At 38.2% G+C, this 14,911-nt stretch overlaps 2 protein-coding genes and 1 pseudogene across 3 annotated transcripts in view; all 3 read left to right on the forward strand.

Moving 5' to 3' along the window:
• Nucleotides 1-4,226: 4,226 nt before the first annotated feature.
• LOC122007177 (3-oxoacyl-[acyl-carrier-protein] synthase I, chloroplastic-like) lies at nt 4,227-7,748 on the forward strand. 2 transcript variants are annotated; one of them, XR_006118858.1, is made up of 3 exons: nt 4,227-4,931; nt 5,004-6,994; nt 7,074-7,748. XR_006118858.1 is itself a non-coding variant. In XM_042562984.1 (2 exons), the coding sequence occupies exons 1-2, from the start codon at nt 4,488-4,490 to the stop codon at nt 5,040-5,042; spliced, it is 483 nt and encodes a 160-aa protein (XP_042418918.1). In that variant the 5' UTR covers nt 4,227-4,487; the 3' UTR covers nt 5,043-7,748. The 2 variants fall into 2 exon arrangements, 1 of the variants encoding a protein (XP_042418918.1); XM_042562984.1 differs by having other exon boundaries at nt 5,004-7,748.
• A 2,489-nt stretch (nt 7,749-10,237) lies between these two features.
• On the forward strand, nt 10,238-14,889 carry LOC122004738 (annotated as a pseudogene).
• The window catches only part of LOC122004739 (pre-rRNA-processing protein pno1-like), a 728-nt gene continuing 643 nt past the window's right edge, over nt 14,827-14,911 (forward strand). The window contains exon 1 of the mRNA XM_042559579.1: nt 14,827-14,897. Coding sequence (XP_042415513.1) covers nt 14,827-14,897 — 71 coding nt within the window. The remainder of the gene's footprint in view (nt 14,898-14,911) is intronic.

The following is a 14,911-nucleotide window of genomic DNA, read 5'->3' on the forward strand; positions in this document are numbered from 1 at the left end:
TACTCCTCAGCAAAATGGAGTTGCTGAGCGAAAGAATCGAACTCTAAAGGAGATGATGAATGCTCTTCTATTGAGCTCTGGATTATCAGAGTACATATGGGGGGAAGCTATGTTAACAACTAATTATCTTTTAAATAAGGTGTTATGAAAGAAAATAGATAAAAACCCTTATGAGTTGTGGAATGGAAGACAACCCTCCTACAAATATTTACGAATATGGGGGTGTCTTGCCAAAGTATTGGTGTCTGATCCAAAAAGGATTAAGAAAGGACCAAAGCTTGTTGATTGCATATCTATTGGATATGCATAGAACAATAGTGCATATCAATTTTTTGTGTATGATTCACAAATACCGGAGATACACAAGAACTCGATAATATAATCGAGAAATGTCTCGTTCTTCGAACATGTATTTCTGTATAAGACCCAAGAGGATGCTAGCTCCTCAAAGTGGACATATGAAACACAAAGTGAAGATAATGATGATGAACCAATCAAGGTTGAGCTTAGACAGAGCAAAAAAGCTTAGGTAGAAAAATCCTACGGATTGAATTTTATCATTTTCATGTTGAAAAGTGAGTCTTGAAGTTATTTAGAAGCTGTAAGCTCTTCTGATGGACCTCATTGGAGAGAGACAATTACATTTAAGATAGAATCTATCTTGTAAAATCACACTTAAAAATTTGTGAATCTCCTCCGAGAAATAAACCACTAGGTTACATGTGGATCTTCAAGAAGAAAATGAAGTCAGATGACACAATTGATAAGTATTAGGTCAGGTTGGTAATCAAAGGATACCGACAACGAGAATACCTCGATTACTTTGATACGTATTATCCGGTGTTGAGAATAACTTCCATTAGAATATTGTTGGTTATTGCTGCTCTATGGAATCTCGAAATACATCAGATGGATGCTAAGACAATCTTTCTAAATGGGGATTTAGAAGAGGAAATCTACATGGAGCAACCTGAGGGTTTTTATGTGCCGGGACAGAAAAATAAGGTTTATAGATTGATGAAGTCATTATATACCTTGAAATAAATATCAAACCAGTGACATGAAAAATTTAATAATGCCATGAAAGAATATAGATTCAAGATTAATGAATGTGATAAATATGTTTACATGAAAGTCACATAGAATGACTATGTCATCTTGTGCCTATATGTAGATAACACACTTATCATTGGGAGTAATGATAAGATAATCAAATCCACTAAAGATATGTTAAACTCAAGATTTGACATGAAAGACATGAGTCTTGCTGATATGATTTTAGGAATCAAAATTCTTAGAACAATAGAAGGACTTATTTTTAATCAGTCTCATTACGTGGATAAAATTCTTAAGAAATTTACCAAGGGTGATATTGCGTTGGCATGAACGCTGATAGATACAAGCTAACATCTATCGAAAAATCGAGGTAAAAGTATCCCTCAAATAGAGTACTTTTGAGTGATTGGAAGTCTGATGTACTTGATGAGTTATACATGACCAAACTTAGCCTACGCGCTAAGTAAACTGAGTAGATACATGAGTAATTCCGGTATTAAGCACTGGAAAGGGATAACAAGGGTACTGATGTACTTGAGGTATACTCGTAAATTTGGTGTGCACAATACGAGATATCTTGCTGTGATCGAAGGATACAACGACACAAGTTGGATATCTGATATAAAAGACTCTAAGTCTGCGAGTGGATATGTATTTACTCTTGGAAGTGCAACCATATTCTGGAAATCTTCTAAGCAAATGGTAATAATCAGATCCACGATAAAATTTGAGTTTGTAGCTCTTGACAAATGTGGTGAAGAGGCTGAATGACTACGACAATTCTTAAAAGATATTCTACAAAGTCCCAAATATCTCCAGCAACAGATTGTTTATCCAACAAAACATTGCCTACCTCCGTCTATAGAGTCATTGTTGTGTTATGCACGCATTTCAAAGTATTGTTATGTTTTTCAAAACTTTCCTAAGAAAGAACATGTCGTAAAGTGCTTTTGACATCTTTCCTTAAATGAACGCGCAAATCTTTGTGATTTGACAGGCTGGAAGCTTCTAAAGCACAATTTAGTTGCGGAATATTCTCCGTCCTTTATAGCACAAACTTCCAAAAGAGTACGACATGACAGATATATGGGTCTCGCTATAGGCCGATTGGCCACCACTCGGTCGGGAGATCGTCTGCTTGGCGTCACATAATACAATCAACAACTCGTTCTACACTCAACCCTCCCTCTTGCTGGGGAGGCGTGATATATCCGACTGGTCCTTAGTTTCGATCGGATAAAGCAGTGGACCTGGTAAATTATTATTTAGTTTTCAACCTTGTCGCAAGTAATGGCTCAAAGTACGATTGATCGAGAGGTTCGATCAACCCTTCACATCTGACCGACGATACGAAGCCCGCTCAGCCAACCTAGCCTGATCATCAGTTCCAGGTTCGTTTGATCATGTGACTTTGACTGCTTGACTTTAATTTCCATATTAGTTGATCTTCCTTACTTTGACCAATTTTTTAGTGATATATATATATATATATATATATAGAGGATGTAAAAGAATCAAACGGTTCGCGAGTTATTCGGAGCTCGATTCGATAAAAAACTCGTTCGAGTTTGTTCGTTTAACTTATCGAGCCGAGCTCGAGCTCGATTTCGAGCTCGAGCTTAAGGATATTCAGCTCGTGAGCTCGCAAACATGTTCGTTTATAGGCTCGCGAGTCAAAAAAACAAGCCTTAAAACGAGCCAAAAAATGAGCTCTAAAACAGGCAACTAAAACGAGCTCTAAAACGAGCCTTTAAATGAGTTTTAAAATGAGCCAAAAAACGAACTCTAAGATGAGTCAAAAACGAGCTCTAAATGAGCACGAAAACGAGCACGAGCTCGCTTAACGAGTTAGGCTCGTTAACTTTGATAATCGAACTAATGACGAGCTGAGCTCGAACTGTTCGCGAACTTGATAATTCTAAAACGAGCCGAGCTCGAGGCTTGTGATAAAAGGTCGATTCGAGCTCGAGCCCGAATATAACTTAAACGAGCTGAGCTTGAGTCTAATACTGTTCGATTCGATTCAGCTCGTTTACATCCCTATATATATATATGCCCTTTCTAAATTGAGTCTATTGCACTTAGTATTAACCGGCATAACAGTATAAGTGGTTGTTTCCCTTACTTAACATGTGACCTCTCATTTAAGGAAAATTAAATCATAATCATTAAAAAAATCAATTTTAAAATAAACTAAAATTCAAATCGATTGAATTTAATTTTGATCTAGTTGAATTCAATGAAAATTATTTTTTAAAAATTATATATTGTTCAATTTTCTATTTCCAGCTACAATGAAGCTTACGGGTCCATAGGGCATCCGGCAGCAGGACCTCATCGGAAGGAGCTCCCTCCCATTATTTTTTATTTTCTTAATTAAAATATTTTTTTAATTTAAATATAATATTGAAAGGTTTTGTTTTTAATTAGGAGAGAGATATATGATATAGGATTTAAAAAAATATGAGATCTATGGAAAAGTAAGTTATTAAGAGATTTTTTAATAATAAAAATGTATATAAGATTTTTTATTTTTAACATGGTACGAATATAATAATAAAAATTCTCTTCAATAGCTCTAATGATATGCTCTAAGCATCCACATTATTGATTTTTTTTAATTTTTTTTTTTTTTAGAACTTTTTTAATAGTTGAACAAATAAGATATTTTTAACTCTCAATATATCACATTAAAAATAAAAAGTTTACTATTCTCTCTATAATGAAAAAAAGCCCTCAATAATTTTTTATGGATCCTACGTTATATAATTCTCTATATTACAAATTACAAATCACAGTACCACACTACTTTATCATTAATTATAAATTTCATCTTCGAAAGAAAAAAACAAGCTTAAGTTTTTAATACTATTTTTTTAGAATTTCTAATTTCATCTCTACAATGATTCAAACTTATTTATTAAGATTTTTTTATTTTATAAATTTTTTATGAAAAAAATATGAAACCGTTATATTAATAATCTTATAAAATCGATCCTACGGATATAAGAACAAGTAAATATAGATACACTTAAAAACGTATGATCATAACATTAATTCCAGATAATAACATTTTAAAAATCAAACTCTGAATCACTCAGTTATGCACCTCAAACTATGTTACACTCGGGAGACAACAAACTTCTCCCAAAGCTTGCATTAGAATGCTGGTCATCAGAAATTAAGAAGCGGACTTAACCCAACCTTCCTTCTTCTCTTTATTCATCAGCCACGTCATCCACTTTTGCTCTTTGACTTCTGCTACGTTGTCCGGAGACAAACACCGGACCGGCTACACTTTCGGATCCGCTCCGGCGGCCATTTCATGGCTTCTTCTGCGTTCGCATCGCCGCTCTCGCTCTCTCAAATTACAAAAGACGCAGGTACTTTTCCTCCATTACTCCGTCTCCGTCTCCGTCTCCGCCGCATCCATGCTCGGCCTCCGCCTCCCCTCCATGGACGGCCTCCGCCTCCACTCCTCCTCCCCGCTCCCCGACGACGGGTGCCGCCGCGCCGGTGTCTCCCGACGGATTCTCGCCGTCCGAGCCTCCGCCGCCGCTCCTCGCAGACAGGCCGATCCCAAAAAACAGGTGGTCGTCACAGGGATGGGACTCGTCTCTGTGTTCGGCTACGACATCGAAACCTATTACGAGAAGCTGCTCCAAGGGGAGAGCGGGATCAGGCTCATCGACCGATTCGACGCCTCCAAGCTCCCCACCAGGTTCGCCGGACAGATCAGGGGGTTCTCTTCGGAGGGGTACATCGATGGGAAGAACGATCGACGGATGGATGACTGTTTGAGGTATTGCCTGGTTAGTGGCAAGAAGGTCCTTGAAAGCGCCGGCCTCGGAGTTGGGAGCGAAGCTCTTAGCAAGGTTAGATTTGCCTTCTCCGTGATTAACGGATGCTCTTTTCCTTCACTTTACTCTACCATATTCGATGTGTAGATCTGCCTCTCTTTCGTCGTTTGCTTCTGTGGCACATGAATAACATCTCTTGGTTCGTTTTCTCCGATGCGACCCTTTCCAGTACTGCTCCGGCATCAAGATCTCCCTTCCGGTATCAGTCATTCCTCCTCCTTCTGGAGACTCTTCCTCCCTGTCCGACGACCTCTATTCTGGCACCTCATCCTTCGTTGTTGATTCCCAAAAGCCTAGCGAAGATCACCGTACGCTACTCCCTGTTATGACTCAGCAGTCAGCTGTCATCTCTGCCGATTTGAAACCTCTACACGGTTCTTCCAAGGCATTCCTTTGCTGCTTCAGCCCAGAATCAGCCGTCTTTTGTTTTCCAAAATTCCTCCACTGGCTGAGATAGATTTTTCACATTCGACAAATGTGGCTTCTTACTTTAGCATGAAGACCAACGACATACAAATTCTGTCTCTGAATCTATTTCTACCACCACCAAATGTCTTGCCACCAATTCCCTTCTGTCTCACCCCAAGTTTTGGTCTGCAGCCTGCGCTGGTTCATGAGATCCATGGCAGCCATCACAGCTATGGCGCCAAATTTGTGCATTGCTGGAATATATCCAACTAGCGGCTCTTAGGTTTGATAGCAGTCGTTCCTTGCCACTATCTAAGGAATGTGTATTTATTTATCGGCAATTTTCCAAAGGGCGCACTCAAAGTTTGAGATTATCAAAAGGCACCCCGAGATTTGAAAATATCCGAAAGGCGCATATCTTTCCCATTTGACCCTCTACCAAAGTTGACTTTTTCTTCTCTTTCTTATCTGCATCTTTTTCTCTCTTTTATTTTCTCTTAAATTAAATTAAACTTAACTTTTTTTCTCTCCTTGTTTAAAAACCAACACCATAGTTTAATTACACCAGCACCGTTGTGGTGTACCATTGTGGTGTTGGCTTTTTAAAAACCAACACTACTATGGTGGTGGTTTCTAAAAATCAACATATGATAGTGCTGGTTTTAGTGCCACATGGTGTAAGTACCCCGTGGTAGTTTGATGTGATCAACCAAGTCAAGTTAGGTTATGTTGGTATTTAACCTCTATGTCTAAGTGTGTAGGAACTTAGGAGTACAAGAAGTCGAACGAAAGACGCAGATAGCAAGAAATTCACGGAAGAGAGCCGATGGGCTTGGTGCGTCTGAGGGACGAGGTGTTGTAGAAGAGTATGTGGACGGACGAGAAGGAGACGCGCGGCGTTTCTGAGGGACGAGAAGCCGGAGCGGAAGATTGCTCAAGAAAGCCGGAAGTTGGGTTCGGGTGAGCCCTATTCTGGATGACCGAGATCACCCAAGCGAGCGGAGTTGAAGCGGAAGACCCGGACCAATGCGAGCGGAAGCGGAAGACCGGGACCGAAAATCAACAAAAAGTTGATTTTTGGTCTGGGGTGCCCCGACCAAGTCCGGGGCACCCGGAACCCTTCCGGGGACCCGAACCTAAAAAATTAGCCAAACGCGACGTGGCGCCTTGCGTTGCGACGGGGATAAAGTTTTATCCTTTTAGAGACGCCTAGAACCCTTCCAGGCGCCTCAACCAATGCTATAAATATAACTCTGGTCTTAGAAGCTAAAACAGAACACTTGTAATCAATTCCTTTCTTGTTTAGCTTTGTAATTGTGTGCTTCTACGTTGTAAGAGGCTACTCCGACCAGAGGAGAATCTTAGTGCGCTTTTCAAGGTCTTGTATTAGCAATCCCCTGATTGCAAACCAAGTAAATTCGGTGCCTCTTTTTCTTAATTAGTTTCTTAATTCCTTTTATGCAAGTGTTAGTTTTAATTACATTGTAAAGTCCGAGATAGGTGTCTTTGTATTTGCAGGGCAATTCATCCCTCTCTTGATCGGTCGCCAAGGGACCAACAAGTGATGTCAGAAGGACTAACCGCCGACCGAAGCAAAATCAATGGTCGGACCAAGCCTTGTCCCACTAAAGTTTGAGGACGAGTTCGCGCATTGGAAACGCCGAATGAAGGTATTTCTAAAAACCGATTTTGAAATTCTTTTAATTATTAAATACGGTTTTATAGTTCTAAAAGATCAACAATGCGTAGAGAAAGATGAGCATCTTTGGACAAAGAAGGAACAAAGTGATTTCATCGCCAACAACAGAGTAAAATATCACATGCTGAGTGTGTTGTCTCCTCAAGAAGTCAACCACATCGGAAGCTACTCGTCGGCCATAGAACTCTGGGAGAAATTCCTAAAACTTCACGAAGGCACATCCGAAATGAAGCTCGCACGATGAGACCTTTTTCGAAATCAACTAACAAACGTACGTCTGGAAAAAGGTGAGAAGGCAGCCCAACTACACGCGAAGATCAAGGAACTGATCACCGGACTGGTCAACCTCAGCGAAACGGTAACCAATCAGGAAATCGGTACGCTACGCGCTTAACGCCTTTCCCAGGATTCCAAAATGGACCTTAATAATCGACGCCTACTACATCTCGAAGGACTTGGAGATAAGTACATTATAATTGTTTTCAATTTTAGAATTACATGAATCTAAATATGCAGGATTAAGTAAAGAGTCAAGTCAGAACCTTGCACTAAGAGCCACTAAGAAGGACTAACCCGAGTCAGGTAAGGAAGTTTAGGAAATTTTTTAGATCTAAGAAATTTAAAGAAATGTAGAACAGAAAAACTCCAAGAAATAGGAGAAAAGTTCGATGCTACCGGTGTCAAAAGGAAGGACACATAAAAAAGGACTGCTTGGAGCTCAAAAAGGAAAAGACAAGGGGCACAAGCCAAACAAATACAAGAATCTCAAGGCTACTTGGGACGAAAGCTCATCATCCGAGTCAGAAATAGAAGCATGCGCCGGACTAGTACTGATGGCTAGCCACGAAGATCAAAGCACCTCAGAAGCCAGTATCGATGAAGGGGGAGCGACATCAGACGAAAGCAGCAAAGCAGGGGGAGAATCAAGCTTCAGATCCAACATGGTAAGTGAGGTATGTCTCTTACCTCCTGATCAACTCTATTTCGGTATTAAGTCTATGACTAAATCAATGTGCAAATTAAAAAGTAAAAATGATAATTTGAAAAAGGAGAATTTAGAAATAAAAAGAATCTTAGCAAAGTCATGCTTAATAAATTGGAAATTGAAAATGCTAGTTTAAAGGAACAAATAGAAAACTTAAAAAATTCTGCATGTTCAAATTTTTCTACTTTAAATTTCAAAAACTGTAAAAGATTAAACTGGTATTATAGATTTCATAAGGGTCAAATTAGAAAAATATCACAGAAATTTATTCCTAAGAAATTTTTAATTAATCATGTAGGAAGGAACTTATTTTGAGTTCCAAAATCATATTTAGGTTAATATTTTTTTTTGGTTTTCAGACAAAAAGTTAAATATTTCATTTCTTTAAAAGATTTTGTCTAGAAAGTGGTTGTTGCTCCAATATCTAAGAAGGCCTAGTGCCTCGCCATAGCCTGGAAGCCAATTATTGAAATAAGTATTTAATTGACTAATTGTTAAGCAATTAGTTGTTATAAAAATGCTTTCAAATGTTTGCCAAAAAATTTTGTTAGAAATTATTTAAAAGTTAATTTTTTTCAAGAACTTCATCACTTAACTGTAAGAAAATTTTCAGATGTTAAATTTTTTTTTTAAACTTTAATTTTTTAATTGACCCTTAGACTTTTTATTGCTATTAAGTAGATTTTTTTAAAAGTACCCTATTTTTTAATTAGATCAAAAGGGGGAGTAGTAAAGATTAAGTCTAGGGGGAGGGTAGTACAATTTTGTATTTTTGTATTTTTGTAAAAATCTTATTTTATAACTGTTATTTTTGTGGTATACCCTAACTTAACTTGGATTTGCTCACATCAAAAAAGGGGAGATTATAAGTACCTTGTAGTGGTTTTGATGTGATCAACCAAGTCAAGTTAGATCCTGTTCGTATTTAAGCTAACGAGAAGGACGACACAGGAGAGAGTTGACGGGCTCGGTGCGTCCAAGGGACGAGGTGTTGCGGAAGAGTACGCGAGTGGACGAGAAGTCAGAGCGGAAGATTTCTCGAGAAGGCTAGAAGTTGGGTTCGGGTGAGCGCTATTCCGAATGGCCGAGATCACCCAAGCGAGCGAAGCCGGAGTGGAAGATCCGGACCAATGCGAGCGGAAGCGGAGAGAAAGAGCGAGACCGAAAATCAACAAAAAGTTGACTTTTCGGATCGGGGCGCCCCGACCAAGTCCGGGGCGCCCGGACTCCAAGCGCCCGGAACCTTCCGAGCGCCTGGACCGGAAAAATTAGCCAAACGCGACGTGGCGCATTGCATTGTGACGGGGATAAAGTTTTATCCCCTAGAGGCGCTTGGAACCCCTTGATGATTTCAAGCACATATAGACTCTAGGACACTTTAAAAACTTGTAGCACTTGGAATGAGTCTGATCGAAGCTCTCTAGGTTCATCAAAGGGGTTTGACTGAAACCCCTTGATGGACCTGACAAGACTTTAAACGATGTATTTTAGTCTTGAAATTGAGTTGTTATTGGTTTCACCCGGTAACAAATGTAGTTCTCTGAACGAGCTTCGATTTAAATAAAAGCTATGCTTCATTCTGATACCCGAGTAAAAAATTGTTGCATCCGAAAGTAGCCAATTGACACATACATACATATACTTATCGTATGGATATCATGGACACCATACATACCTTACTACATTACCCTCTTCTATTACATGTCAATTTTTTAGAAATTCAAATCTCCTAAGTTTATCAATGAGTTTCAGTCAAAATCCATTGATCGACTGATCAGACCTATTCTAAGGTTTCTAAAGTTCCCCGAGTCTATATATGCCATAGATATCAAGTTGAAGTAATTAACAATAGTGATTAGAAGGTTTTTAAATTTTATAACTTTAAGGCAATTGACACATGCATATAACTTATCGTAGAGATCTCAGAATTAAGCATGAACACCATAAACACTCTCACTGTAATATTCTCTTCCATTACATGTCAATTTTTCAAAAATTCAAATTCCTTAGGTCTATCCATATGTTTCGGTCAAAATCCATTTGTACAGTACTTCGGAGACTAAATATATCCTTCTTTATTGTTTTTAAAAAGTCAACGCCACAACTTAATTACACTATCATCCATGTGGTGCGCCAGTATAATTAAGCTGTGGTGCTGGTTTTTACCAGCACCACAGTTGTTGCTGCATGCATGCAGAGAAGAGATAAATGTTTAATTTAATTTAGGAGATGAGAGAAAAGGTGTTGTATGCAAAGGAGGAAAGAGAAGAAAAAGTCAGCTTTGCTAGAGGGGTAAAATGAGAAAGAGATGCGCCTTTTGAGCATTATCAAACCTTGGGGCGCCTTTTGGGTAATCCCAAACTTGGGTGCGCCCTTTGGGAAATTGCCGATTAATTATTGAACAATATTTTTCTCATTTGATTCAACAAGGGTGTGTCAGTGCCCACAACCCCTCCACCCTCTTCACAGCCATGGCATCATACGTTAAGGGTATGCTGAGTTGAAAACAATCATGCCTGTCAACATTACACATGACTAAAAGAGAACCTGAATATGGAAGTATTATGCAGAACTTAAAAAAAATTGCCACGTAGGCCAGCAAGAAGATGCCTCTCCTCCTAACTTTTATATGTTTAATACATAGAGTTTAATTGTTTAAGTTTGTTCCTCGAATTAGTGTACAAATTCATGTCTGTTTTGGTTATCTGTGGTATTTGAGGGTGAATTTGATCTTCTTGTTTCTTTCTCCATTTGTCTACTTTTTTCTTGATTGCCTTTTTTAACTAGCTAGTTTCTTTAGCATATTGACAAGGTTCGAGCTGGTGTTCTTGTTGGGACTGGGATGGGTGGTCTTAGTGTCTTTTCTGATGGTGTTCAGGCTCTTATTGAGAAAGGCCACAGGAAAATAACTCCTTTCTTCATTCCATATGCAATAACAAACATGGGTTCTGCACTACTTGCAATGGACATTGGTTTCATGGGTCCTAACTATTCAATCTCTACTGCATGTGCAACTTCCAATTATTGCTTTTATGCTGCTACTAATCTTATACGTTTGGCGAGGCTGATATAATGATTCCTGGTGGTACTGAAGCTGCAATCATTCCAATTGGTGTTGGGGGTTTTATTGCATGTAGAGCATTATCTCAGAGGAATGATGATCCAAAAACTGCATCAAGACCATGGGATAAGGGCCGAGATGGTTTTGTTATGGGAGAAGGTGCAGGAGTATTGGTACACATTGACATATCTTTACTATTCTTTTGCCCCATACTTGTTCTATACTATGTTGAGACGGGTTACAAATGTTATCCTTTTTTGCTGCACTTCACTGAACTTTGCTAAATTTAATATGTAAGAGTACTATCCCTCAAGTTTTTGGTCTCCAAACAGGATCCATTGTGGTCCCTGTGGATCATAAACCAATTTAATATAGATTTGCATTCCGGTGAGTTCTAATGACCATTGGACAAATCCGTTGCACCCCTGCTTTCTTGGAGCCTTTCCAACCTAGTAGTGGTTGAATCTGAAATATGGATCCCAAATCAATACAGTAAAGCTTTAGAAGATGGTGGTGATTGTATTCATTGTTATATGGATCCATTAATTGAATATTTATCATAGTTTTAATGTCGGCTGACAACCTAACACAACCTTCCTCCTTTATCCGGGCTTAGGACCGACAATGACTAGTTTGTCACGGGCGGAGTTTGTATTCATTGTTATATGATTGCTTATTTTTTCTTCAGATGGTTGGTACATTCCTTTTATTTTTTGGTACCAAATGGCAACTTGTTCTGAGGGACTCAAGGTTATGCAAGTCCTCAGAATGGTTGCATTTATGCTAAACTATGGTGTGGTACCGTGACAAACCATGAAAGGAAACAATTTGATTTTTCTTTTCTTCATCCATACCCACTCTTTTTGTAAATTGAGCCTTACATGATCCAAAATGAAAATCTTAGTGGTTTAACTAACTTATACTACGAGAGGCTGCTCAAATCTGAGCTAGTAAGTGTATTTGAAAATCGTCTATCAAAGCCAATGCCACTAGCTGCAAGAACATACTTGAAATTTGTCAAATAATGTAGGATAACTAGATCCTTGTAAATTTGTGATTTTATTTTGATAGAGTATGAGAAAGTGGACATCTGTAAAGTTCTGCATGAAAAAATACAATTGGTTATGTTATTCATTGTTATGAAGGCCAAGAAATTCAGTTCCAATATTTAAAACTTGTGTAAGCTTAATAATCGTGGACAAGCGCAAAAATTTTGTTTTTTAGCTAGTGAAAATTTAGATGGCGTTATCCCAATTCCACATTTGATCTATGGATTAGTTAAATATGATTCTTTGTGTTTTAATGACCATGTAACTTTTCATGCATGACAAATAATAATATTGGCTATCGAGTTATGTCAGTCAGTGATTAATATAGATATTGTTTTCTGTTGTTACTTTCTGTGTGGATCACCTTGTGTAGGTTTTGGAGAGCCTTGAACATGCTATGAAACGTGGTGCTCCAATTATTGCTGGGTACCTTGGAGGAGCTGTCAACTGTGATGCCTATCATATGACATGTGGCAAAAGGTGAAATCGCTCGCCCCCAGCGCCTCCGTCACACCCTACCCAGGCCATCACGAGGGAGATAAATCATGGTAGCCGAGAGGGCAAGTGGTGGTGGGGTGAGTTGCACAGGGTCCGGGGATTTACGCCCTGACAGCCCTGCAGTTCCACCCCACGACCTCATGTGGTAAGCATGCCACCACTTACCATCTCGGATGACTTGAAGATGCTGGTGTGTCTCCAGAAGAGGTAACTTTTGTACAACTGTCAACGGATTCAGATAATTTATCTCCTGGTTTGAACTTTCTTTATTTGACTCTTCATGAACTCTTAAAAAGACACTGTTTGTTGGATTCTTAAGTAGCTGAAATTCCATATTAATCATTTGATTAAAATTACCCATATAGGTCCTTGTATGCTTATATCATGAAAATAATCGTAGTTTTATATCATTTTATTGTAGTTTTGATTAAAATTTCTTTTGTTTTCATGTGTTTTTGTGCACTGTGTGCCCTCGTAGTTTTTCAAGCACCCAAGTTGTCAGATAAAGAAACTGCAAACTGAATGATCTAGCTATTGTTAAATTGAAAATTTTCTCGAGATTTGTTTTCTATATTTATCAAATGTTGTGTATGAGAAATACATCATCTTCCTTTGCAAAGATTTGTTACTTTATATGGTTCTACTCGAGGATTAAAATATTATTATGTGTCGGAGTTTAAGTTTCGTGTTAGAATAGTTTGGGTACTTTATCGTGTTCACATTTGATACTCTTCAAACCACTCCAAGCTCCACTCTTAAGTTTGAATCCTATAATTTCCTTCCACTTTTACCTGAACATATAAGCCGGTAGCCAATATAAAGGTGACTGAATTTAAACTTGAATTTATGATCAACAAATCACAAAAATATAATAAGCGTACTAACTAAAATTCTATCTTCCTACTACCAAAATGAGTATCATGCATCTGAAGAGAGTATTGGTCATTGTAGTGTCCTACTAATATTATGTTCATAATTTTCTATAACCCTTATTTAACAATGCTTAAGGATAGGGATCGAAAATAATTTCTCCATATGTCGATAAATATATTTCTATTAACTATTGAGAGTTGGTCTTAGATAGACATAATTGAAACTGGAAAAAAGTATATAGTATATACACATACATCTCAATTTCTTTGATTCTCATGCCACTCCTCTTTGCTACTGTTGGTGTTTTTTTGGTGATTGACGTATCTTCTCTTCCCTTCCCCTCTCTTTTTAGTTGTTCATCTCCTGCTTGTGTCCCGCGAAGATAATTGAAAGATTAGTCATGGATGAGAATTTTCTTATTTTTGTGTTTTATCTCCTCCTTGTGACAAGAAGAAGGAACTTGAGGATGAGACATGAGAAGAGGATGCTAGTCACTTCCAAATGGTGTTTGATACTACCGAAATCATGTCCACATGGGTGGAATAGGTACTTGTGCTGACCCAGGATCAATATTAGTTGGCAATTAGAACGATTCTTTTGGTCGTGCTAAGACACTTGAAACCATGGTGCTAACTGGAATCATAGTGTATACTTTAGTGTTCAAATTCTTAAAATGACAAAAAAAGAGCTGTTTGTTATCCATACTTCTCTTATATTTTATCTTAAAAGTTAAAACATCAAGAGAACTGCTACTCAACGCATACAACTTTACATCTCAAACTCAATAATATCATACAAGCACTATTGTTCTAAGAACTAGCACCTGCAAGAGTTTCTGAAACTTCTTCCCACACTTTTGTAGCTTAAACTCGTCTTTGATTTATTGATTCCAGGTTAATTACATAAATGCTCATGCAACTTCCACAATTGTCGGAGATCTAGCCGAGGTGAATGCCATTAAACAAGTTTTCAAGGATCCATCTGCGATTCAAATGAATGCTACAAAGGCAAGGACCTTATCATCATCTTGTGTGGCTTCGTTTTGCTTTATGTTTTTCTGACATGCTCCTTTGAACTTTTCAGTCTATGATAGGGCACTGCCTTGGTGCAGCAGGCGGTCTAGAAGCTATTGCTACAGAAAATCCATAACTACAGCATGGCTGCACCCTTCCATAAACCAGTTTGTAAGTGAAAATACTTTTCTTATTGAAATGAACAAAAAGGATGTGATATTGTGCCAAATATATCAAAATGCTTCTTGACAAATACAGGCTATATACTAAATACAAACAATCGAATTGGGATACAATCATAGTTTACTTATTGGATAGTAGGAGATGGAATTGAGCTTAATCAAGCACTATATAATGCACCAGATAACTATATTCAAGTTCATGTCCATAGGGATGTAAATCCTAGTTG

The sequence above is a fragment of the Zingiber officinale genome, chromosome 7B (genome assembly GCF_018446385.1).
Source record: "Zingiber officinale cultivar Zhangliang chromosome 7B, Zo_v1.1, whole genome shotgun sequence".
Lineage (NCBI taxonomy): Eukaryota > Viridiplantae > Streptophyta > Magnoliopsida > Zingiberales > Zingiberaceae > Zingiber > Zingiber officinale.

Excerpts from the sequence above, each read along its gene's own strand:
- LOC122007177 (XM_042562984.1), top strand. The coding sequence starts at position 4,488 with ATGCTCGGCCTCCGCCTCCCCTCCATGGACGGCCTCCGCCTCCACTCC. Across the intron at positions 4,932-5,003 it reads GGAGCGAAGCTCTTAGCAAG|ATCTGCCTCTCTTTCGTCGT; the intron begins GTTAGATTTGCC and ends TTCGATGTGTAG.